Source organism: Salvelinus alpinus, chromosome 2 (assembly GCF_045679555.1).
Source record: "Salvelinus alpinus chromosome 2, SLU_Salpinus.1, whole genome shotgun sequence".
In the NCBI taxonomy this organism is placed as follows: domain Eukaryota; kingdom Metazoa; phylum Chordata; class Actinopteri; order Salmoniformes; family Salmonidae; genus Salvelinus; species Salvelinus alpinus.
The window spans coordinates 28445506-28471158 of record NC_092087.1 but is presented as its reverse complement, the minus strand read 5'-3'; the positions used below and the strand labels follow the sequence as shown (position 1 = coordinate 28471158).

At 44.4% G+C, this 25653-nt stretch overlaps 1 protein-coding gene across 15 annotated transcripts in view; it reads right to left on the bottom strand.

Moving 5' to 3' along the window:
- LOC139557889 (rap1 GTPase-activating protein 1-like) overlaps positions 1-25653 on the bottom strand; it is a 168987-nt gene that overhangs the window by 25427 nt on the left and 117907 nt on the right. For 11 of the 15 annotated variants that reach the window (XM_071373300.1, XM_071373268.1, XM_071373253.1 and 8 more), the window contains one exon: positions 24122-24215. The exons of 3 other annotated variants lie outside the window; for them this stretch is intronic. Coding sequence is in view for 2 of the 12 variants with exons in the window: in XM_071373180.1 (XP_071229281.1) it covers positions 24122-24215 (94 nt within the window). In the remaining 10 variants the exon portion in view is untranslated. Of the gene's footprint in view, positions 1-3743; positions 3780-5712; positions 6012-24121; positions 24216-25653 lie in introns of those variants that run through there. One more of the 15 variants, XM_071373200.1, reaches the window with a different exon arrangement.

Sequence of the window (25653 nt, the reverse complement as noted above, 5' to 3'; positions counted from 1 at the left end):
TTTAAACTCAGTTTTTCACAATTCCTGACATTTGATCATAGTAAAAATTCCCTGACTTAGTTCAGTTAGGATCACCACTTTATTTTAAGAATGTGAAATGTCATAATAATAGTAGAGAGAATGATTTATTTCAGCTTTTATTTCTTTCATCACATTCCCAGTGGGTCAGAAGTTTACACACTGTCACGTTTGTCGTATGAATCGGACAAAGGTCCAGCGTGGTATGCGTACATTCTTTATTATAATAAGAATGAACACTGAACAAACTAACCAAAATAACAAAACGACACGTGAAGCTATACAAAACGAGTGCTGACAGATAATTTTCCTCCTCATGATGCCATCTATTTAGTGAAGTGCACCAGTCCCTCCTGCAGCAAAGCACCCACACAACATGATGCTGCCACCCCCGTGATTCACTTTTGGGATGGTGTTCTTCAGCTTGCAAGCGTCCCCCTTTTTCCTCCAAACATAACGATGGTCATTCTGGCCAAACAGTTCTATTTTTGTTTCATTAGACTAGAGGACATTTCTCCAAAAAGTACGATCTTTGTCCCCATGTGCAGTTGCAAACCGTAGTCTGGCTTTTTTTATGGCGGTCTTCCTTGCTGAGCAGTCTTTCAGGTTATGTCGATATAGGACTCGTTTTTACTGTGGATATAGATACATTTGTACCTGTTTCCTCCAGCATCTTCACAAGGTCTTTTGCTGTTGTTCTGAAATTGATTTGCACTTTCGCACCAAAGTGCGTTCATCTGTAGGAGACAGAACGCATCTCCTTCCTGAGCGGTATGACGGATGCGTGATCCCATGGTGTTTATACTTGCGTACTATTGTTTGTACAGATGAACGTGGTACCTTCAGACATTTGGAAAGGATGAACCAGACTTGTGGAGGTCTACAATTTTTTTTCTGAGGTCTTGGCTGATTTATTTTGATTTTCCCCTGATGTCAAGCAAAGAGGCACTGAGTTTGAAGGTAGGCCTTGAAATAGATACACAGGTACACCTCCAATTGACTCAAATTATGTCAATTAGCCTTTCAGAAGCTTCTAAAGCCATGACATCATTTTCTGGAATTTTCCAAGCTGTTTAAAGGCACAGTCAACTTAGTGTATGTAAACTTCTGACCCACTGGAATTGTGATACAGTGAATTATAAGTGCAATGATCTGTCTGTAAACAATTGTTGGAAAAATTACTTGTAGTTGTAGTTTGTTAACGGGAAATTTGTGGAGTGGTTGAAAAACTAGTTTTAATGACTCCAACCTAAGTGTATGTAAACTTCTGACTTCAACTGTATATCATGTGTATATGACAAATAAACAAACTGGGACTTAGAAGGGAAGGGGGAGGGCAGCCAGAAAGAGAGGGGAAAAGATGGCCAGCTTTGTGATTATTTGTGATTGTAGGTAAGCAAAACATTGAAACTACATCGGCCCTTAAGTTATGTGTCCACAAATGTTATGTCATCTAAATATCTCACATTAGCTGGTAGAACTAACAAAGGTCTACAGGACAATTGTTCGGGCTCATGTCTCTTAATATTCATAATGCCTAGGGGCTATGTAGCTTCTTATATGTTTGTGGACACATTTTTCTTTACAGTTTAGTTACCCTGGTCGTGTCAGTATACAGTAACTTTCAAAAAGCGGCTGACCCTAAAAACCAACTTGTCATTTAGAAAACAGCCAATGTGGCACCGATATGAGTCAGAAACATTCATTCTACTGTCAATATTTACTACAAAAAGTCAATCCCATCCAAAACTGAGTTTTGTGAGACTTGTGGTCGTGATTGCATCCCAACATAAATAAAGGTTGGGTTTGTTTCAATCGTAATTGCCTGTGGTCGTAATGCCTGTGGTAAATTTGAGTTGACTTCGGATATCCCTATGAGCTAGTTAGGGACCATTGGCAAATTATGAAATGTACATGGGACATTATGTTACAATTCCAATAGCTCCAAATCTTTATGACTTAAACCCTCAAACCAACTATAAATTGTTGAAATGCATATACAAATATTGAAACAATTAATGAGAAAGCTAAAAGGTGTGCAACATGAAAATGGTATAATTTCCATTGTGTAAATGTATTGACGGTGTCTATCTAGCCCCGGATATAGGCTATCCTAAGCCTGAGTCAAATTCAGGTTGCACATCAGCTGGCTCAAGCTAATTGGCTAAATGATTTGGCTAACTCTTCCCAACTGCGAACACACACATCAAACCACACCACGAAACAAACTCACATTTGAATTCAGTCATGGCCGCTAGCATTTCTTAATTAACCAAATCTAAAAAAGGCCAAATCAGGAAGTGTAGTCACCCTTTAAAACTAACTAAAGACATGTTGCACCTTTACCTTGCTACCTTTCAGATGAGCCATGGAGGAGGACAGATAAGAACCACAGGCCAGTGGAGCACTTAGAACAGTAGCAGCCAGGGGCAAATGGTAGGAAAGAGGATAATTTAAGTGACCCAGACACAGGCCCAAAACAAGTTAAGCTACCCCAGTATCCCCTTGACTGTTTTGAATTGCAAAACTAAGGAGACACACCAGACAAGACATAGAGACAGCAACAGAAGTGTAGGATATGATGGAGAGAGACATACCAGACAAGACACAAAGACAGCAACAGAAGTGTAGGATATGATGGAGAGAGACATACCAGACAAGACACAGAGACAACAACAGAAGAATAGGTGTTGGAGAGAGACACCGGAAGAACAGAACAGGCCATAACAGAAGAGGATAGACAAAGGAGACAGTAACAAACAAGAACCTGAGACAGCAACAGATAAGACACAGACACCAACAGACAAAAAGCAGAGAAGGTGACAGAAGAGGGCAGATGGAGAGAGAACAGTGGTGGGTTGAGCACACATTAGAATGTATCATTTGAAGTTGCTCTATAGATTTTATTTAGTTTGATTTATTTACAGGAATAATAACAGGTGAAATACAGACAGTGAAAAGTAAAGCATGGTTTACAAAGAATTTGCAGGTGAGGTGAAAAAACCTGTGAAATTACTATTAAAACAATTATTTACTTTCACACTTTTTACAACTGGGACAGGACGAGAGAGGAGGGTAGACAAGAGACAGCAACATAAGAGGGCAACAAGAGAGACAGCAACAGACGACACAGGAAAGGCTATGGAGAGGAGGGGTGAGCACACAGTAGACTGTATCACTTAAAGCTGCTCTATGGATTCTAATTACTAAACAGTGTGTGTGTGTTTAAACATTTGACCAACTGGGGGACATTTTGTTAGTCCCCACAAGGTCAAATGCTATTTCTAGGGGGTTTATGGTTAGAATTAGATTTAGGGTTAGGAGCTAGGGTTAGTTTTATTGTTAGGAGCTAGGGTTAGGTTTAGGGTTAAGGTTAGGTTTTTGGGTTAGGGTGAAGGTATGGGTTAGGGTTAGGGTTTAGGGAAAATAGGATTTTGAATGGGACTGAATTTTGTGTCCCTACAAGGTTTGTGTGTGTGTGTGTGTGTGTGTGTGTGTGTGTGTGTGTGTGTGTGTGTGTGTGTGTGTGTGTGTGTGTGTGCGTGCGTGCGTGCGTGCGTGCGTGCGTGCGTGCGTGCGTGCGTGCGTGCGTGCGTGCGTGCGTGTGTGGACATGTTTAACCAGAAGTACCCACAAGAATAGTAAACAGAAAACAAATTGAAACTACAAAGAAGACAAAGCAGTGAGTATAGTATACAGCAGAGATCTCAGACAATTTACAGTACCTGCATCCTCTCGATCATTACAAATAGGTCTGATGTCTGAGGGAGAGAGACAGACAAATCGAAGAAGGAGAGCGGTTTACTGGTTGGTGAAATGCTGGCTCTACAGTCTTCTTCACATGAGATTTTTATTGTGTTCATCCCAACACATTTGTGGATGTGGAGCTGGGAGTGTAGTTGATCCAAGCCCTCTTTACATTCCAACCAGCCTCTGACTGCATGCTCCTTGGCATCAATGTGTTGTGCTTCTTTCCCAGGCCAGTCACACCCCCCGAGCACACCATCACCCTCACTGAGGCTCCATTTACTACTCACTGAATCGCTCCTAACGAAAACAATCGCCTGGAAACAATGATATTCTCCTCTGAAGGAGTCGGCAGGGTGAAGCCCAGTGCCTCTAAAGGTGGGGAGGGAATATTAACGTTGCAAACAGCCACTAACCACCTTAACACACAGTCTCAGGCAGGCAGCTAACTCTGTACACTCAGGATGTATTGATGCGTGACTGTAACACACTTAGCCCATTAGATCAACACGGAATGGGGAGAGGAGATATTAGTCAGAAAATGAAAACAAATTAGATGCATGGGTTTACAAACTGGTTCTAATAGTACCCTCCATCTGTCAGCTCTGTTCATTTCGAATCAATAGTCGTCTACAGTCCTGCAGGAAGTAAGCCAAAGATACATAACTTCCAGACTCCTTTAACCAAAAATCAACACAAGTGCTGTAGCCTCATTACAAACTCCATTCACTATCAGCTCCCATTAACTGCATAATCCATTTTATCCCAGATAAGGTAGTGGCAGGTAGCCTAGCGGTTAAGATTATGGGGCCAGTAACTGAAAGGTCGCTGGTTCAAATCCCTGAGCTGACTAGGTGAAAAATGTGTCATTGTGCCGTTGAGCAAGGCACTTAACCCTACTAATATCTCTGGATAAGAGCATCTGCTAAATGACTCAAATGTAAAAATATGAGAACTCATGAAGAGAAGGGATACCCACTGTCAAGCAGTTGAACTCTACTGAGGCCTGAGGATCTACTCTATTCAAGATAAGGGACACTCGTATAAAGTAAGAGAAGGAATACCCACAGCCAGGCAGCTGTTCTCCACAAAGCCCGCTATCCTGATGCTGGGCAGTTCCATCCTGACCACAACGCATGGAATAGGGAAGTTACCAATGAAAGACTCTGTGCTATTGGGTGAGATAGCCAATGACAGCCCAGTGAGGCACTCTCTGTACCATGTAACACAAGTGGACTGGGGTGTCAAGCTAATGTTTCCACATGACAACATGAATTTACTATGGGTACACTAAAATGTACTGTTTGGGCACATTCACACATATTGACCAACACTGGCTTGTTTTAATAACCCATGGTTCACCGTGTGAACAAACAGTGTCATATGATACGCTGGCCGATCCTGCTGCTGCCTTGAAAGCAAACGAGTGCAAACTAACACGGTCAGTGAGGATCAGAACCAAAAACAGAAATATTACTGTTTTCCATACACAAATATTCACCTCACCAACCCCTTTACCAAAAATGTGAGTGCAGTAGTAACCTACACATGTGGGGTGACTGAACTCTCTGCCAGAGACAAACAGACCATTGAGAGGTACTGCCATGGTAACGAGTAAAAGTGATGGGACTGGAAACAGCAGTAAAGACCGACCCTGATCTAATGATCTCCTTTCCTAGCCTCTCCACTGTCTCTGTAGCTACTGGAACCAGAGTCCTACCAAAACCAATCTCTGTCCACATAAGAAATTATACATTAATATAGGTAATAAGACTAACAGTAAGAGACACAGCTGTGCCTTCAAGTAACGGACAGCTGTACTGACTGCAACAGAGTAATGGTGAACAGATGTGGATTTACAACACTACACTGTAAGATACCTAAGATCACAGTTATCTGCACTACATTATCTCTTACTCATATGCAACAGCAAGAATGAATACTTACATCACTTTGTCGTCTCCTCTGGCCCCATGTAATAACCGAAGGACTGAGGAACACATGGCCACTCTTAGTCATCCTGAAGTCACTCATAACTCCAAAACTCCAACTCCAAAAACAGAGTATGGGTATATTTGTTTCTGTGTGTATATTGACCAGACGAGTGTCAGAGGTTTAACTACTACTGTCACATTACACTGAATTCTACTGCCCCTAAAAACAAGACAGGAACTGCTGTGTCTCAGGTCTCTTAACAGGTCTGCATACCCATTAGCATGCATGGGTTTGTATAGGTCTGTATGTACAATATCTGTGTGAGCATGTGCCTGACTGTAAAGATCCTCTTCCCTCCCTTCCTCTTCTCACACACTCTGTCTGTTTTCAAGGAAGAGCGTTTCTCCACCTCCTCTCTCGCTTTGTGGACTTCTCTTTTTTACCCTTTCATATGGTAAGCATATTGTTCTCTCTCTCTCTCTCTCTCTCTCTCTCTCTCTCTCTCTCTCTCTCTCTCTCTCTCTCTCTCTCTCTCTCTCTCTCTCAGAATGGTCTGTGCTCAAAGCTTTTACACTGCAGAAGTAAAGTAAGTCCACCTTTTAGTCTGAATAACATGTATAAACTGCTCTGTAAAGACCTTGATGTTACAGTAAGACCCCCTTTGTTCCTTTATTGACACAGCACATTTCTTCAGGGGCCTTTATTGACCCTGTGAAAGTTTTCATGGGCCGGGTCTGAGAGGAGTCAGCAGGCTGCAGGAGCCCAGCGAGGGTCTGCTGACACAGCCAGGTCCAGGGTCTGAGATCAGGGTCACATCATTTTTTCAACTTTCAGAACAGAAAGAAGGGTAGTCATTCTGTAGTATGTTGGATTACATGTTTGAATAAGAAGAAGAGAAAGAGCGAAAGAGGGAGGAAAGGGGAAGAGTAGTTGTATTATTATGTAAAGTGTACACTGTGGAACTCCCCCTCTCGGAGGTACTCTCCCACTATCACATGTCCAACCAATACTGCCCTACTTCATACCACAGGGAAACACGTTTCAGGAACCTCTCAATGAAAACAGATTGGACTCATTTTATAATGGTCTGCATTTATACAATGAGAAACACTATCAGTTCTTCCACCAAAATTGGTTTCAGCAGAGAGAAATCAATGGGCAAAACACTCGAGCAGGGAGAGATCTGAGGTTCTATGATGAAGAGGCTACACAGTGCCTTCGGAAATTATTCAGACCCATTTACTTTTTCCACAGTTACAGCCGTATTCTAAAATGGATCAAATAAAATCCTCAGCAATCTACACACAATACCCCATAATGACAAAGCAAAAACAGTTTTTTAGAAATGTACAGAAGTATTCAGACCATTGCAGTGAGACTCAAAATTGAGCTCAGGTTTGTCCTGTTTCCATTGATCATCCTTGAGATGTGTCTACAACTTGATTGGAGTCCACCTGTGGTAAATTCAATTGATTGGACATGATTTGGAAAGGCATACACCTGTCTATATAAAGTTCCCACAGTTGACAGTGCATGTATACCCAAGATGGCGTAGCAGTCACACGTCTTTGTCCTCATCTTGTTGTGTCCCATCTATATATATTTTTATATATTTTTTCTTCGCATATCTTTTTATATTTTTCTAAACCTCAACTTCCAAATACTCTCCTGCAACCCGCCTCACCCAATGTGGTGTGGATCTGCTTTTTCTGAAGTATTTTTCTTTACTTCTGAACCGGAACTTCAACAGAAGCTAGCCAGCTAACTAGCTACTAGCTAGTAGTCAGCTAACCACTGCTAGCGGTCATCAGCTAACCTTTAGCTAGGAAAACTCTCGCCAGTTTGCACAACACAATTCAAACCTGAGCATATGTAACGGATGTGAAATGGCTAGCTAGTTAGCGGGTACGCGCTAATAGCGTTTCAATCAGTTACGTCACTTGCTCTGAAACCTAGAAGTAGTGTTGCCCCTTGCTCTGCAAGGGCCGTGGCTATTGTGGAGCGATGGGTAACGACGCTTCGTGGGTGTCAGTTGTTGATGTGTGCAGAAGGTCCCTGGTTCGCGCCCGTGGCGAGGGGACGGTCTAAAGTTATACTGTTACATTGATGCTGTTGACCCGGATCACTGGTTGCTGCGGAAAAGGAGAAGGTTGAAAGGGGGTTGAGTGTAACGGATGTGAAATGGCTAGCTAGTTAGCGGGTACACGCTAATACCGTTTCAATCAGTTACGTCACTTGCTCTGAAACCTAGAAGTAGTGTTGCCCCTTGCTCTGCAAGGGCCGTGGCTTTTGTGGAGCGATGGGTAACGACGCTTCGTGGGTATCAGTTGTTGATGTGTGCAGAAGGTCCCTGGTTCGCGCCCGGGTCGGGGTAAGGGGACTCCATAAAGCTATACTGTTACATTGATGCTGTTGACCCGGATCACTGGTTGCTGCGGAAAAGGAGGAGGTTGAAAGGGGGGTGAGTGTAACGGATGTGAAATGGCTAGCTAGTTAGCGGGTACACGCTAATAGCGTTTCAACCAGTTACGTCACTTGCTCTGAAACCTAGAAGTAGTGTTGCCCCTTGCTCTGCAAGGGCCGCGGCTTTTGTGGAGCGATGGGTAACGACGCTTCGTGGGTGTCAGTTGTTGATGTGTGCAGAAGGTCCCTGGTTCGCGCCCGTGTCGGGGCGAGGGGACGGTCTAAAGTTATACTGTTACATTGATGCTGTTGACCCGTATCACTGGTTGCTGCGGAAAAGGAGGAGGTTGAAAGGGGGGTGAGTGTAACGGATGTGAAATGGAGCTAGCCCATGCTAGGGCCATCTCCCAGCTAGCTGAAGAGGTCCATCAGCCACTCCTGGGCTACAATACATATTTAGCCAATTGGCCTGGACCCCTTTTCCTGCCGTTCCGGAGACCCGCCGATCCTTCACGACTGGACTACCGACGTAATACACCCGAGGAGGTTCTTCAACTGGCTACTACGTCGCGACGTCCCCTGAATGTCCATCTGCTAGCCTGCTTGGCGCAGCCTGCTAGCTGTCTAGAGCATATCGGACTGTTAGCTGAATAGGTCCATCGGCCAATTTCTTGGCCCACCATACCTATTTTGCCAATTGGCCTGGACCCCTTTTACTACACAGAGCCCTGCTTATTCATCACAACTGGACTACCGACGTAATCTGCCCGAGGGTTCCTTTTTTTTTCAACAGGCCCCTCTGTCGCGATGTCCCCTGAATACCCATCTGCTAGCCGCGGCCCGCTAGCTGTCTATAGCATATTGGACTGTTAGCTGAAAAGATCCATCGGCCAATTTCTTGGGCCACTATACCTATTTTGCCAATTAGACTGGACACCTTTACTACACGGAACCCTGTTAATCCATCACGACTGGACTACCGACGTAACAGCACGAGGAGGTTCCGAGGCTATAACAGACTTCATCCGTCACGACATCCCTCTAAGGCCCTTCTGCTAGCTTTCTAGCCCCGGCCCGCTAGCTGTCTGAATCGCCGTGTCTCCAGCCAGCCTAACTACTCACTGGACTCCTATGATCACTCGGCTACGTATGCCTCTCACTAATGTCAATATGCCTTGTCCATTGCTGTTCTGGTTAGTGATTATTGTATTATTTCACTGTAGAGCCTCTAGCCCTGCTCAATATGCCTTAGCATATTCTAGCCCTTTAGTTCCACCTCCACACATGCGGTGACATCACGTGGTTTAAAGGATGTTTCTAGAGACAATATCTCTTTCATCATCACTCAATGCCTAGGTTTACCTCTACTGTACTCACATCCTACCATATCTTTGTCTGTACATTATGCCTTGAATCTATTCTATCGCGCCCAGAAACCTGCTCCTTTTACTCCCTGTTCCGAACGTACTAGACGACCAGTTCTTATAGCCTTTAACCATACCCTTATCCTACTCCTCCTCTGTTCCTCTGGTGATGTAGAGGTTAATCCAAGCCCTGCAGTGCCTAGCTCCACTCCCATTCCCCAGGTGCTCTCATTTGTTGACTTCTGTAACCATAAAAGCCTTGGTTTCATGCATGTTAATATTAGAAGCCTCCTCCCTAAGTTTGTTTTAGTCACTGCTTTAGCACACTCTGCCAACCAGGATGTCCTAGCCGTGTCTGAATCCTGGCTTAGGAAGAACACCAAAAACCCTGAAATTTCCATCCCTAACTATAAAATTTTCCGACAAGATAGAACTGCCAAAGGTGGCGGAGTTGAAATCTACTGCAGAGATAGCCTGCAGAGTTCTGTCTTACTATCCAGGTCTGTACCAAAACAATTTGAGCGTCTACTTTTAAAAATCCACCTTTCCAGAAACGAGTCTCTCACTGTTGCCGCTTGCTATAGACCACCTTCTGCCCCCAGCTGTGCCCTGGAGACCATATATGAATTGATTGCCCCCCATCTATCTTCAGAGCTCGTGCTGCTAGGTGACCTAAACTGGGACATGCTTATCACATCGGCCATCCTACAATCTAAGCTTGATGCCCTCAATCTCACACAAATTATCAATGAACCTACCAGGTAAAACCCCAAATCCGTAAACACGGGCACCCTCATAGAAATCATCCTAACCAACTTGCCCTCCAAATACACCTCTGCTGTCTTCAACCAAGATCTCAGCGATCACTGCCTCATTGCCTTCGTCCGTAATGCAGTCAAACCACCACCCCTCATCACTGTCAAATGCTCCCTAAAACACTTCAGCGAGCAGGCCTTTCTAATCGACCTGGCACGGCTGGCCATGCTTTCCACCTGGCTACCCCTACCCCGGTCAACAGTCCTGCACCCCCCACAGCAACTCGCCCAAGCCTCCCCCATTTCTCCTTCACCCAAATCCAGATAGCTGATGTTCTGAAAGAGATGCAAAATCTAGACCCCTACAAATCAGCCGGGCTAGACAATCTGGACCCTCTCTTTCTAAAATGATCTGCCGAAATTGTTGCAACCCCTATTACTAGCCTGTTCAACCTCTCTTTCGTATCATCTGAGATTCCCAAAGATTGGAAAGCAGCCGCGGTCATCCCCCTCTTCAAAGGGGGAGACACTCTAGACCCAAACTGTTACAGACCTATATCTATTCTATCCTGCCTTTCTAAGGTCTTCGAGTCAAGTTAACAAACAGATTACCAACCATTTTGAATCCCACCGTACCTTCTCCGCTATGCAATCTGGTTTCAGAGCTGGTCATGGGTGCACCTCAGCCACGCTCAAGGTCTTAAACGATATCATAACCGCCATCGATAAGAGACAATAATGTGCAGCCGTATTCATCGAACTGGCCAAGGCTTTCGACGCTGTCAATCACCACATTCTTATCGGCAGACTCAATAGCCTTGGTTTCTCAAATGACTGCCTCGCCTGGTTCACCAACTACTTCTCTGATAGAGTTCAGTGTGTCAAATCGGAGGGCCTGTTGTCCGGACCTCTGGCAGTCTCTATGGGGGTGCCAAAGGGTTCAATTCTCGGGCCGACTCTCTTCTCTGTATACATCAATGGTGTCGCTCTTGCTGCTGGTGATTCTCTGATCCACCTCTACGCAGACGACACCATTCTGTATACTTCTGGCCCTTCTTTGGACACTGTGTCAACTAACCTCCAGACAAGCTTCAATGCCATACAACTCTCATTCCATGGCCTCCAACTGCTCTTAAATGCAAGTAAAACTAAATACATGCTCTTCAACCGATCGCTGCCCACACCTGCCTGTCCAGCATCACTACTCTGGATGGTTCTGACTTAGAATATGTGGACAAATATGTGGACAACTACAAATACCTAGGTGTTTGGTTAGACTGTAAACTCTCCTTCCAGACTCGCATTAAGCATTAAATCTAGAATAGGCTTCCTATACGCAACAAAGCATCCTTCACTCATGCTGCCAAACATACCTTCGTAAAACTGACCATCCTACCGATCCTCGACTTCGGCGATGTAATTTACAAAATAGCCTCCAACACTCTACTCAACAAATTGGATGCAGTCTATCACAGTGCCATCCGTTTTGTCACCAAAGCCCCATATACTACCCACCACTGCGACCTGTATGCTCTCGTTGGCTGGCCCTTGCTTCATACTCGTCGCCAAACCCACTGGCTCCAGGTCATCTACAAGTCTCTGCTAGGTAAAGCCCCGCCTTATCTCAGCTCACTGGTCACCATAACAGCACTCACCCGTAGCATGCGCTCCAGAAGGTATATTTCACTGGTCACCCCCAAAGCCAATTCCTCCTTTGGCCGCCTTTCCTTCCAGTTGTCTGCTGCCAATGACTGGAACGAACTGCAAAAATCAATGAAGCTGGAGACTCTTATCTCCCTCACTAACTTTAAGCACCAGCTGTCAGAGCAGCTCACAGATCATTGCACCTGTACATAGCTGTTAGTGGAATTAAATAATTCCTACAATATACTCATTAATTAAATTCAATCTGTCTATTTATAAGAATTTGTAAGATACTTATTAACATAAAATAGACAGGATACAGTCATATTAAAATTAGATAATAGTGTTTATTCTCGGAGCACGCTCCCATTTGATCATAAACACAGGTTTATATACAATATATGACGTCATAGATTACAGAATGAGTCTCATTGTCCTGACAAATAGAAAACAGGTTCAAAAGTTCATTCTAACCTCACAGGACACTCACATGAAACACCATATAATCATTTATCCTGAAGGCTCACTATAATTGATTACCACTTTAGCAGACAACTCAAGATAATGAAAGACCTAAAAAGTGACCCACAGCCTTATCTAAACATCTCAGGGCTAAGTTGGTCAGTTCAACCATAGTTTAACGACCCTTTCTGCTTACTTTATAACCCACAACACAAATCTCTTTTCACCAGGCATGCAGAGTTCAATTTGTTATAGTTTTATCTAAAGCTAGAATTTGTTTTAACTATTTATTAACAAAATTCCTAACAATAGCCCATCTGTAAATAGTCCATCCAACTACCTCATCCCCATACTGTATTTATTTATTTATCTTGCTCCTTTTGCACCCCAGTATCTCTACTTGCACATTCATATTCTGCACGTCTATCACTCCAGTGTTTAATTGCTATATTGTAATTAATTTGCCACCATGGCCTATTTACTGCCTTACCTACCTTATCTTACCTCATTTGCACACAATGTATATAGACTTTTTTCTACTATATTATTGACTGTATGTTTGTTTATTCCATGTGTAACTCAGTGTTGTCGTACGTGTCGAACTGCTTTGCTTTATCTTGGCCAGGTCGCAGTTGTAAATGAGAACTTGTTTTCAACTAGCCTACCTGGTTAAATAAAGATGAAATAAAAATTTAAAAAAATGTCAGAACAAAAACCAAGCCATGAATTTGAAGGAATTGTCCGTAGACCTCCGCGACAGGATTGTGTCGAGGCACAGATCTGGGGAAGGGTACCCCAACATTTCTGCAGCATTGAAGATCCCCAAGAACACAGTGGCCTCCGTCATTCTTAAATGGAAGATGTTTGGAACCACCAAGGCTCTTCCTAGAGCTGGCCGCCCAGCCAAACACAGCAAAAACTCAATGGTCACTCCGACAGAGTTCTAGAGTTCCTCTGTGGAGATGGGCGAGCGTTCCAAAAGGACAACCATCTCTGCAGCACTCCACCAATCAGACCTTCATGGTAGAGTGGCTAGACGGAAGCGACTCCTCAGTAAAAGGCACATGATAGCCCACTTGGAGTGGGAAACAAGATTGAAACAAGATTCAAGATTGAAACAAGATTCTCTGGTCTGATGATGACAAGATTGAACGCTTTGGCCTGAATGCCAAGCATTACGTCTGGAGGAAACCTGGCACCATACCTACGGTGAAGCATGATGGTGGCAGCATCATGCTGTGGGGAGATTAGTCAGGATTGAGGCAAAGATGAACGGAGAAAAGTACAGAGATATCCTTGATGAAAACCTGCTCCAGACCTCTCAGGTCCTCAGACTGGGGCAAAAGTTTACCTTCCAACAGGACAATGACCCTAAACACACAGCCAAGACAACGCAGGAGTGGCTTTGGGACAAGTCTCTGAATGTCCTTGAGTGGCCCAGCCAGATTCCGGATTTGAACCCGATCGAACATCTCTGGAGAGACATGAAAATAGCTGTGCAACAAAGCTTCCCATCCAGCCTGACAGCTTGAGAGGATCTGCAGAGAAGAATGGGAGAAACTCCCCAAATACAGGTGTGCCAATCTTGTAGCGTCATACCCAAGAAGACTCGATGCTGTAATCGCTGCCAAATGAGGTCTGAATACTTTACGGCACTGTATTTATGCGAAATTGTTTTGTTAAATAAAATGGAGGCTTTACTGTAAAGGACCTTCTGTTGTGTGAAGAGCTTTGAGTGAAGTGTACATTTACAAAAATGGCAGCAGACTAAGTTGGATTTTTTAGGAGAACACACATAACCAAACCTTCGTTCAGCATCAATATCCTAAAGAAGGTCAATCCTGTTGATATTGCAAAGATGTGTACAAACGTTTGAGGTGTTGTGAAACAACAAAGGCTACAGGGTGACATACAGCAAACATTTGATATTGAAACACACTGAGAGACAACAAATCTGTATTACCATTTAAAGTAGCCTACACACAAAATCAATGATATGGGTAGACTGAGTCATGCTAGCTATGTGGTCAATGCCATGCTTCCCATTGACATCCATGCACAACGTGAAAATTGGACTTATGCTGAAGTTACGATTCTCCACTGGATGTGTTGGGAAGTGAAATACCCTGCATAGCTAATGTTAAAATGAAGTAAAAACTTCTCAAATCTCAGCTCGCTGTCTGTCTACTGCACAGTGTAGCTTAAAATGGAAACCATGTATTCACAGAGAGAAGGGATTTGGGCAAAATGATAAGAGAGAAGTAATAACCAGACAGCATAGTGAACAGATCACAGCTCTCTTTCTCAAGCCCCACCATCATATTGAGACTCCAAGTACACGTTACCTTAATTTATTTTTACGAGTCCTTTAATTTAAACACTTCAGGTTAGTGCTCTATAATAGATGCAATAATGAGCCTCTCTCCCACTGAATCACTTTTGCTGCCTCCCTGGCCTGGGGGCCTAAACGCTATGCATTTTTTACATGTATTTTTTCGGACTTAATTACCAGATCTGGTCTGTGTGAGTGCCATGACGCTCCCCAGACCCTAAATAAAACAGCTTGGTGGAGCTCAGTGACAAGGCGCCTCACGGCCCAGGGCCTAGATTAATTGGGTTAAGGTTAGAATAAGGGTTATGGGAAGGGTTAAATCAAAATTCTACAGTTGTCCCCGACGTGACTCAAACACACAACCTTTGGATTGCTAGACAGTCGCAGTATACGCCTAAACATCCTCCGCGACCAACCTTACTACTTTTGTTTCTGTCTAAAGTAACTGGAATATTAGTAGGTATCATATGTCTTGGAGGTGCTTAGAAATATGTATAGTACCAGGCTGGAGGGAGAGACAGTCGCTGAGACTTATCTGATATCAATGAATTATAGAGCACTGTCGTGTCTGACTATGATTAAATTATATGACATGCTATTTTATGAAATCGATTAATTGATTACGTGATTGAACGAAACCATGCAACAATTATACCATTAATAACCTGGGGCACCACGGAAGCATTAATTTATATAGAGCGGTTATCTGAAGATCTTTTATATCAAAAGCAGTCAATTATTAATCGTCACCTCGATCGGTCTCATTCTGATTGTCGTAAGTACTTGGTTATCTGCACGAACCCTAGCTAATAGGTTGAATCAGCAATACACAAATTGTGTTATTTATTTACAAATACCTAAATAATCACACAGAATTACATATACAGTGGGGAGAACAAGTATTTGATACACTGCCGATTTTGCAGGTTTTCCTACTTACAAAGCATGTAGAGGTCTGTAATTTTTATCATAGGTACACTTCAACTTTGAGAAACGGAATCTAAAACAAAAATCCAGAAAATCACATTGTATGATTTTTAAGTAAATAATTTGCATTTTATTGCATGACATAAGTATTTGATCACCTACCAACCAGTAAGAATTCCGGCTCTCACAGACCTGTTAGTTTTTCTTTAACAAGCCCTCCTGTTCTCCACTCATTACCTGTATTAACTGCACCTGTTTGAACTCGTTACCTGTATAAAAGACACCTGTCCACACACTCAATCAAACAGACTCCAACCTCTCCACAATGGCCAAGACCAGAAAGCTGTGTAAGGACATCAGGGATAAATTGTAGACCTGCACAAGGCTGGGATGGGCTACAAGACAATAGGCAAGCAGCTTGGTGAGAAGGCAACAACTGTTGGCGCAATTATTAGAAAATGGAAGAAGTTCAAGATGACGGTCAATCAACCTCGGTCTGGGGCTCCATGCAAGATCTCACCTCATGGGGCATCAATGATCATGAGGAAGGTGAGGGATCAGCCCAGAACTACACGGCAGGACCTGGTCAATGACCTGAAGAGAGCTGGGACCACAGTCTCAAAGAAAACCATTAGTAACACACTACGCCGTCATGGATTAAAATCCTGCAGCGCACGCAAGGTCCCCCTGCTCAAGCCAGCGCATGTCCAGGCCCGTCTGAAGTTTGCCAATGACCATCTGGATGATCCAGAGGAGGAATGGGAGAAGGTCATGTGGTCTGATGAGACAAAAATAGAGCTTTTTGGTCTAAACTCCACTCGTGGTGTTTGGAGGAAGAAGAAGGATGAGTACAACCCCAAGAACACCATCCCAACCGTGAAGCATGGAGGTGGAAACATCATTCTTTGGGGATGCTTTTCTGCAAAGGGGACAGGACGACTACACCGTATTGAGGGGAGGATGGATGGGGCCATGTATCGCAAGATCTTGGCCAACAGCCTCCTTCCCTCAGTAAGAGCATTGAAGATGGGTCGTGGCTGGGTCTTCCAGCATGACAACGACCCAAAACACACAGCCAGGGCAACTAAGGAGTGGCTCCGTAAGAAGCATCTCAAGGTCCTGGAGTGGCCTAGCCAGTCTCCAGACCTGAACCCAATAGAAAATCTTTGGAGGGAGCTGAAAGTCCGTATTGCCCAGCGACAGCCCCGAAACCTGAAGGATCTGGAGAAGGTCTGTATGGAGGAGTGGGCCAAAATCCCTGCTGCAGTGTGTGCAAACCTGGTCAAGAACTACAGGAAACGTATGATCTCTGTAATTGCAAACAAAGGTTTCTGTACCAAATATTAAGTTCTGCTTTTCTGATGTATCAAATACTTATGTCATGCAATAAAATGCAAATTAATTACTTAAAAATCATACAATGTGATTTTCTGGATTTTTGTTTTAGATTCCGTCTCTCACAGTTGAAATGTACCTATGATAAAAATTACAGACCTCTACATGCTTTGTAGGTAGGAAAACCTGCAAAATCGGCAGTGTATCAAATACTTGTTCTCCCCACTGTATATATATACATATACACAGGATAGATCACCCATCGATTACTAATCATGTCATGAAAAGCCCCTAGTGGGCTAACCCGATATGACGGCTGGTTACACAAAGGAAGGGGGTTGGGTTTGAATGAAAGAGCGGGAAGACTGCGGGACAAAGGGATTGAATCTCTATCGGACCTTGAGAAGCTATGCTACAGTAAATACAGAATCTTACGCATTCTAATAACCGCCCATTCGGAAGAGGAAAATGCAAGATATATATATTTACTCAAATCAAATCAAATCAAATTTATTAGTCACATACACATGGTTAGCAGATGTTAATGCGAGTGTAGCGAAATGCTTGTGCTTCTAGTTCCGACAATGCAGTAATAACAACAAGTAATCTAACCTAACAATTCCGCAACTACTACCTTATACACGCAAGTGTAAAGGGATAAAGAATATGTACATAAAGATATATGAATGAGTGATGGTACAGACGGCATAGGCAAGGTGCAGTAGATGGTATAGAGTACGGTATATACCTATGAGATGAGTACTGTAGGGTATGTAAACATAAAGTGGCATAGTTTAAAGTGGCTAGTGGTCCATGTATTACATAAGATGGCAAGATGCAGTAGATGATATAGAGTACAGTATATACATATACATAAGAGATGTGTAATGTAGGGTATGTAAACATTATATTAGGTGGCATTGTTTAAAGTGGCTGGTGGTACATTTTTACATAATTTCCATCAATTCCCATTTTTAAGGTGGCTGGAGCTGAGTCAGTTTGTTGGCAGCGGCCGCTAAATGTTAGTGGTGGCTGTTTAACAGTCTGATGGCCTTGAGATAGAAGCTGTTTTTCAGTCTCTCGGTCCCTGCTTGGATGCACCTGTACTGACCTCGCCTTCTGGATGATAGCGGGGTGAACAGGTAGTGGCTTGGGTGGTTGTTGTCCTTGATGATCTTTATGGCCTTCCTGTGACATCGGGTGGTGTAGGTGTCCTGGAGGGCAGGTAGTTTGCCCCGGGTGATGCGTTCTGCCGACCTCACTACCCTCTGGAGAGCCTTACGGTTGTGTGCGGAGCAGTTGCCGTACCAGGCGGTGATACAGCCCGACAGGATGCTCTCGATTGTGCATCTGTAGAAGTTTGTGAGTGCTTTTGGTGACAAGCCGAATTTCTTCAGCCTCCTGAGGTTGAAGAGGCGCTGCTGCGCCTTCTTCACAACGCTGTCTGTGTGGGTGGACCAATTCAGTTTGTCCGTGATGTGTACACCGAGGAACTTAAAACTTTCCACCTTCTCCACTACTGACCCGTCGATGTGGATAGGGGGGAGCTCCCTCTGCTGTTTCCTGAAGTCCACAATCATCTCCTTTGTTTTGTTGACGTTGAGTGTGAGGTTATTTTCCTGACACCACACTCCGAGGGCCCTCACCTCCTCCCTGTAGGCCATCTCGTCGTTGTTGGTAATCAAGCCTACCACTGTAGTGTCGTCCGCAAACTTGATGATTGAGTTGGAGGCGTGCATGGCCACGCAGTCGTGGGTGAACAGGGAGTACAGGAGAGGGCTCAGAACGCACCCTTGTGGGGCCCCAGTGTTGAGGATCAGCGGGGTGGAGATGTTGTTACCTACCCTCACCACCTGGGGGCGGCCCGTCAGGAAGTCCAGGACCCAGTTGCACAGGGCGGGGTCGAGGCCCAGGGTCTCGAGCTTGATGACGAGTTTGGAGGGTACTATGGTGTTAAATGCTGAGCTGTAGTCGATGAACAGCATTCTCACATAGGTATTCCTCTTGTCCAGATGGGTTAGGGCAGTGTGCAGTGTGGTTGCGATTGCGTCGTCTGTGGACCTATTGGGTCGGTAAGCAAATTGGAGTGGGTCTAGGGTGTCCGGTAGGGTGGAGGTGATATGGTCCTTGACTAGTCTCTCAAAGCACTTCATGATGACGGAAGTGAGTGCTACGGGGCGGTAGTCGTTTAGCTCAGTTACCTTAGCTTTCTTGGGAACAGGAACAATGGTGGCCCTCTTGAAGCATGTGGGAACAGCAGACTGGGCTAAGGATTGATTGAATATGTCCGTAAACACACCAGCCAGCTGGTCTGCGCATGCTCTGAGGACGCGGCTGGGAATGCCGTCTGGGCCTGCAGCCTTGCGAGGGTTAACACGTTTAAATGTTTTACTCACCTCGGCTGCAGTGAAGGAGAGCCCGCAGGTTTTGGTAGTGGGCCGTGTCAGTGGCACTGTATTATCCTCAAAGCGGGCAAAAAAGGTATTTAGCCTGTCTGGGAGCAAGACATCCTGATCCGCGACGGGGCTGCTTTTCTTTTTGTAATCCGTGATAGACTGTAGACCCTGCCACATACCCCTTGTGTCTGAGCTGTTGAATTGCGATTCAATTTTGTCTCTGTACTGGGACTTAGCCTGTTTGATAGCCTTGCGGAGAGAATAGCTACACTGTGTGTATTCGGTCATGTTTCCGGTCACCTTGCCCTGGTTAAAAGCAGTGGTTCGCGCTTTCAGTTTCACGCGAATGCTGCCGTTAATCCACGGTTTCTGGTTTGGGAATGTTTTAATCGTTGCTCTGGGTACGACATCGTCAATGCACTTCCTAATGAACTCGCTCACCGAATCTGCATATTCATCATTGTTGTTGTTGGACGCCGTGCGGAACATATTCCAATCCGCGTGATCAAAGCAGTCTTGAAGCGTGGATTCAGATTGGTCGGACCAGCGTTGAACAGACCTGAGCGCGGGAGCTTGTAGTTTTAATTTCTGTTTGTAGGCTGGAATCAACAAAATGGAGTCGTGGTCAGCTTTTCCGACAGGAGGGCGGGGGAGGGCCTTATATGCGTCGCGGAAGTTAGTATAACAATGGTCCAGAGTTCTGCCAGCCCTGGTCGGACAATCGATGTGCTGATAGAATTTAGGGAGTTTTGTTTTTAGATTAGCCTTGTTAAAATCCCCAGCTACGATGAATGCAGCCTCAGGGTGTGTGGTTTCCAGTTTACAGAGAGTCAGATAGAGTTCGTTCAGGGCCATCGATGTGTCTGCTTGGGGGGGAATATATACGGCTGTGATTATGACCGAAGTGAATTCCCTTGGTAGATAATGCGGTCTACATTTGATTGTGAGGAGTTCTAGATCAGGTGAACAGAATGACTTTAGTTCATGAGTGTTGTTATGATGGTCACACCACGTCTCGTTAATCATGAGGCATACCCCCCCGCCCCTCTTCTTACCAGAAAGATGTATGTTTCTGTCTGCGCGATGCGTGAAGAAACCAGCTGGCTGCACCGACTCCGTTAGCGTCTTTTCAGTTAGCCATGTTTCCGTGAAGCAGAGCACGTTGCAATCCCTGATGTCTCTCTCGAATGTTACCCGTGCTCGGATTTCATCGACCTTATTCTCAAGAGACTGGACATTGGCGAGTAGTATGCTAGGGAGTGGAGCGCGATGTGCTCGTCTCCGAAGCCTGACCAGGAGACCGCTACGTTTGCCCCTTTTTCGGCGTCGTGTAGCTTCGCCGGCTGGGATCAGGTCCATTGTATTGGGTGGAAGGCAAGACACTGGATCCGTTTCGGGAAAGTCATATTCCTGGTAGGAAGGGTGGTTAGTTGACGTTAATCGTATATTCAGTAGTTCCTCCCGGCTGTATGTAATGAAACTTAAGATCACCCGGGGTACCAATGTAAGAAATAACACATAGAAAAACAAAATACTGCATATTTTCCAAGGAACGCGAAGCGAGGCAGCCATCCTGTTCGGCGCCGGAAGCTGCGCTTCCGGCTGCGCTTCGATAGATGGGTCAAAGATGGATGACTGGTTTACCCAGCAGAGATCGCCATTGTCCTTTGAAGAATCTTTCTTGTCGTTGTGTTGAGCGGATAAGTTAAAATACCCTGTCGTTCTTCTGAGATTGTCTGTCCTTTCCTAGGCCACGTATGTTTACAGCTGCAGCTGATAACTCGACGTCTAGAAGGTATCACTTCTTCTTTAGTGAATAAACGTTCAAAGTTCATACCAAGTTGCCATAATCAGCTCACGCTGTATTCTGGCTGGTCTAGTCGAAATTCACCATTCCAGCGTGGTGATCGTCACCTCCATGTTGAAATTCACCCTTTTAAACTTTAGGACAGCAGTCTTAACATTTCTGGAACTAAATGTTAATTTTGTTCGGTTGTAGTTGAAATTAGCCCTTTTAAACGTATGGACACCAGTCCTCACGTCATCGGTAACAAAGTTTGACTTCCGTCAACGGGCTTTTGTACTGGGGGGAGAAGGGCATGTTTCATAGTTCTCAACCAATTTCTGTTCACTTGGGCATGGCCATTGAGTGGGCCTACATTTTACTATGAAACAATTATCTTATTTAGGAGGCTAAAATTACATTTAATCTTCTCACAAATAGTTTCACATTTAAACATTTAAATTGCACAACAATTCCATGTGAATCCGATAACTAGAATGTGTAGATGTCGCGCCCTGACCATAGAGAGCTTTTATTCTCTATGTTGGTTAGGTCGGGGTGTGATTTAGGGTGGGTCATCTAGGCGTTTATATGTCGATGTTGGCCTGTTATGGTTCCCAATCAGAGGCAGCTGTTTATCGTTGTCTCTGATTGGGGATCATATTTAGGCAGCCATTTCCCCTTTGTGCTTTGTGGGATCTTGTCTATGTATAGTTGCCTGTGAGCATATTTATAGTTTCACGTTTTGTTTGTTCGTTTTGTTGTTTTTGTTCTTTAAAGTTTTTTATTCCAAAATAAAGGATGGAAACATACCACGCTGCATTTTGGTCTACTCCTTATGACGAACGGGACAGTAGACTTTCCAAGATACAATTTATGTCGTCCTGTCATCAGATATAATGTCCCAGACAACAACTGATCTGGCATCATATTCTTTAAGTGCCAATGGACACTTTCAACTGGTTGAGAAAGGGAAATATTGTTCATTCCCCAACCTTCTGATGGTACCATACTTTCTCTGTGGTAACACAGGGCTTTCCAAGAGTCCATTCTGTAGAGTGGAGAGAAAAGGGGGAAAGGTATTTATGGGGGGGGGGTCATAAACCTCACCCAACAGGGCAACGTTATGACAGCTCTCACACTGACCCTATTGACCACAAAACAATGACTATGATCACTATAAGGCTGTTGCATAAAAGGACTTGACACTTTCAGCTATTCCAGACTATTTCAGACTATTTCAAACCCATAGTATAATGGAAGGGACCTGACAAACTGGGCTGAGGAAGATGGACCTGATTCCCTGGTCTATTCCATCACCACTATAACCCATAGCCCCATCACAGTTTTCATCTCGCCCCACCACTCCAATACCAGATACCTGAATTTCCCATCCTCTACCTGTGGTGAGACCTACCAATGTTTTGGCCACGCCAACCTACCGTCCACTCCTCTCCAATAATGTCCTCTGAGAAAATCCATCATTCATCGTGGCCGTCAGTGGCAGGCTCCTGCATGACCTTCCTCTGGCCAGCAGCGGTAGAGCACACCGTTTACACTACAGCAGCTGCTCTGGTCTGGTCTGTTCTGCTCTCCACACATCCTTCCATCAGAGGGATTGACTGATGCAGTGGGCAGCAGTGTCTCCAGGACCACCACCACCACCAGAGAGACATCTGCAGGCGGAGGTACTAAGGCACTGAGCCACAGCACACAGCAGTGAAAATATGCCTAGATACTACAGCAATACAGTCTGGACCAAAGGCATTTACCTGATACAGCTACATTGATGAAGAACTCTGTGATTTATAGTCTGCTGAATTTGTTCATATATTACAAGATAATGCATTATGCATAACTATCATTGACAGCTTCTTGACAAGGACATTCACCTATAAATGTGTGCATTACTGCAGATTTAATCATTGAATATTCCTCATGTCCAAACTAATCACATCACCTGGGTTCGTAGATCAGCATAAATGAATTCCCATGAGCCAAAACCACAGAGAGTGATTCAGTCATCTGAGTGAGTGACAGCAGGTTTACAGAGGTTGAGGACGGACCACCAGAGTCTAGACCACTGAATCTCTCTTTACCTCACTCTAACACTCCGATTCCCCCGAGTTCCATAATGTAAGGGGTAGATGTGGGTTTTGAGACACAGATATTCTTTAGGTGACCCTATGTACCTGTGATGAGCTGGGACCCAAGAATGAAAACAATTTGCTAAAATATTTATGTATATGTGTAAATTTGAGAGCATTCTCTATATTCCTCAGCCCCCAGTATCATATAATTATTCAAGGTGTTTTGTAAGTGCACCTACTAGCATCTTCCGGACTATAAAACAAAAGCTTTGTCCTTGGCTGTTGGAACAACCTATATATTATTTATCTAAAAGTAGTAGATCATAGGCCCTTGATAATGACTTTGATTTTAATAAATAGCCAACCTAACCCCAGCAACTTGTGGCATATAGGCCATCACTTCCGTGTGAGTTAAGTATCAGAGCAGACTATCGACTAGATTACAGCTAGATAATAAAAATAATAATAATAATAATATTCATTTTGTGGATGCTTAAATTTGTCCTATTTGTAAAGAAAATTTTGTGTTGCATATCTCAACTCTCCCTGAGAAACCCTCGGAGAGTTGTGTCACAGCTAGGGTCTGCCATTATCAACGGTAATGGGTTAGGTGCCTATAATGGGTTAGGTGCCTTGCTCAAGGGTACATCGACAGATTTTCTTTTCACCTTGTTGGATGGGGGATTCGAACTAGCAACCTCCAGTAACAAACACTCTAACCGCTAGGCTACCTGCCACCCCTGTCTGATTGGTGACACCTTTCACCTGCACACAGAGTAGGGCAATAGAACAACACAGGGAGGAGTGGGGATGAATAGAAAAGAGGAAAGAAAAAGACAGGCAAGAGAGAGACTTGTGAAAATAGGCGAGAGGTCAAGGTTCAATACTAGAGCTGACAGGGTGCAGTTGGGGCTTGGACTCCACTCCTACCTTTGATAACGAGCGAGCGCGATACGAAGGATGAGAGTGTGACAGCAAGGGCTCTAGTGTGTCAGAGATACGAGGAATCCTTCCATCCTGTTTGCTGTGAATCACAAAGGAAAAGTTTGAGTTATTGACATGGATATATTATGACATTATGGGTTACTGTTAGGGGTAGGGTCGATTACATTGGAAAAATCATGTTTGGTTGGTTTTGAGTTCAACATCTTCGGTAGAGATCAGAGAAACTGTAGCATAAATTCTGGCAATCAGGGAGGTGCGAGATTGGACCTCACATTAAAGAAAGGTGCACACTGTAGATGATGTGACTGAGCTGACTGTCTTTCCAGTCTCTCCCCAGTAAATACTTGGGATTAACCCATAATTGTCTTTCTGTCTTGCTCGACTGGCCTACAGTGTTGTCTCCTGAGCATGTGAAGTGGTGAAGACAGGCTATAACTAGGGCTGTCAGGCAACTGGAATGTCTGAACCATTGAAATAGAATTTGAAATTACTGGGTTGTTCTTTGGTTTGAACAACACGGAGTGAAAAGGGAGGTTAAGATCTCCTCTTCCATCCCTCCCTCTGTCTGATCATGTTTGCTCTGGTGACAAGATCTTATTAGCAGCCTGGCCAGAGCTGTATGATTGAGTCAAAACATGTTACTTCACACAACGTCTCACAAAGCAGTCAACTGCTGGATCGACTGGCAGTCAGGCTTTTAACGGCCCATATTAAATAAATGGAAGAGCCTTCTACACGCAGAACCTTGAACAGAGGGCACCACGCTGAGGCTTGAAGCAGGAGGCATTCTATGAAGGAGTAAGGCTTGGCACAACAACCTGGCTGGCAGGGAAGGTGAGCTGCTGAGAATATGTAAATCTCTCTCTCTCACATACGCACACACAGGCACGCACACACACACACATACACATGCATGCACACTTTTCAATCACATGGCACAGGGGGTGGTTTGGAGGTTCAATAAGCCTATTTACCAAGTGGTGTTGTTATCCTTAAATTGCAGCTCTACTCAGCTGACGGGTTCCCTGCCCATTAACCCTGCAGAAACCGCCAGTGCACACCACTGAACATCACTGACAACACACTGTTGACCTGGAGCAGACACTCCTTTAACAGCATTATTTCATATCTTCTATATGAAAACATTTCAGAATCATGTCGGAGAGCTCATTTCAAATGCTTTTCTTAACCAAAGCATGGCACATCGTAATATTGCCCCACTACAAAGCAGGGCCTTGCAGTGCTTATTCCATCCTACAACAGTACGACACGTTGGCATCTGGTATTAGGCTGGTTTCGATGGCGGCTGGGTAAAGCAGGCACTAATACACAGGGAGGGGTCAGAGGGTTCAGCCTGACAACTGGTCACCTCACCCCAGGAATACACACACAGCCTGCTTAATGGATCGGATTACGGGAGGTGTGTGTGTGTGTGTGTGTGTGTGTGTGTGTGTGTGTGTGTGTGTGTGTGTGTGTGTGTGTGTGTGTGTGTGTGTGTGTGTGTGTGTGTGTGTGTG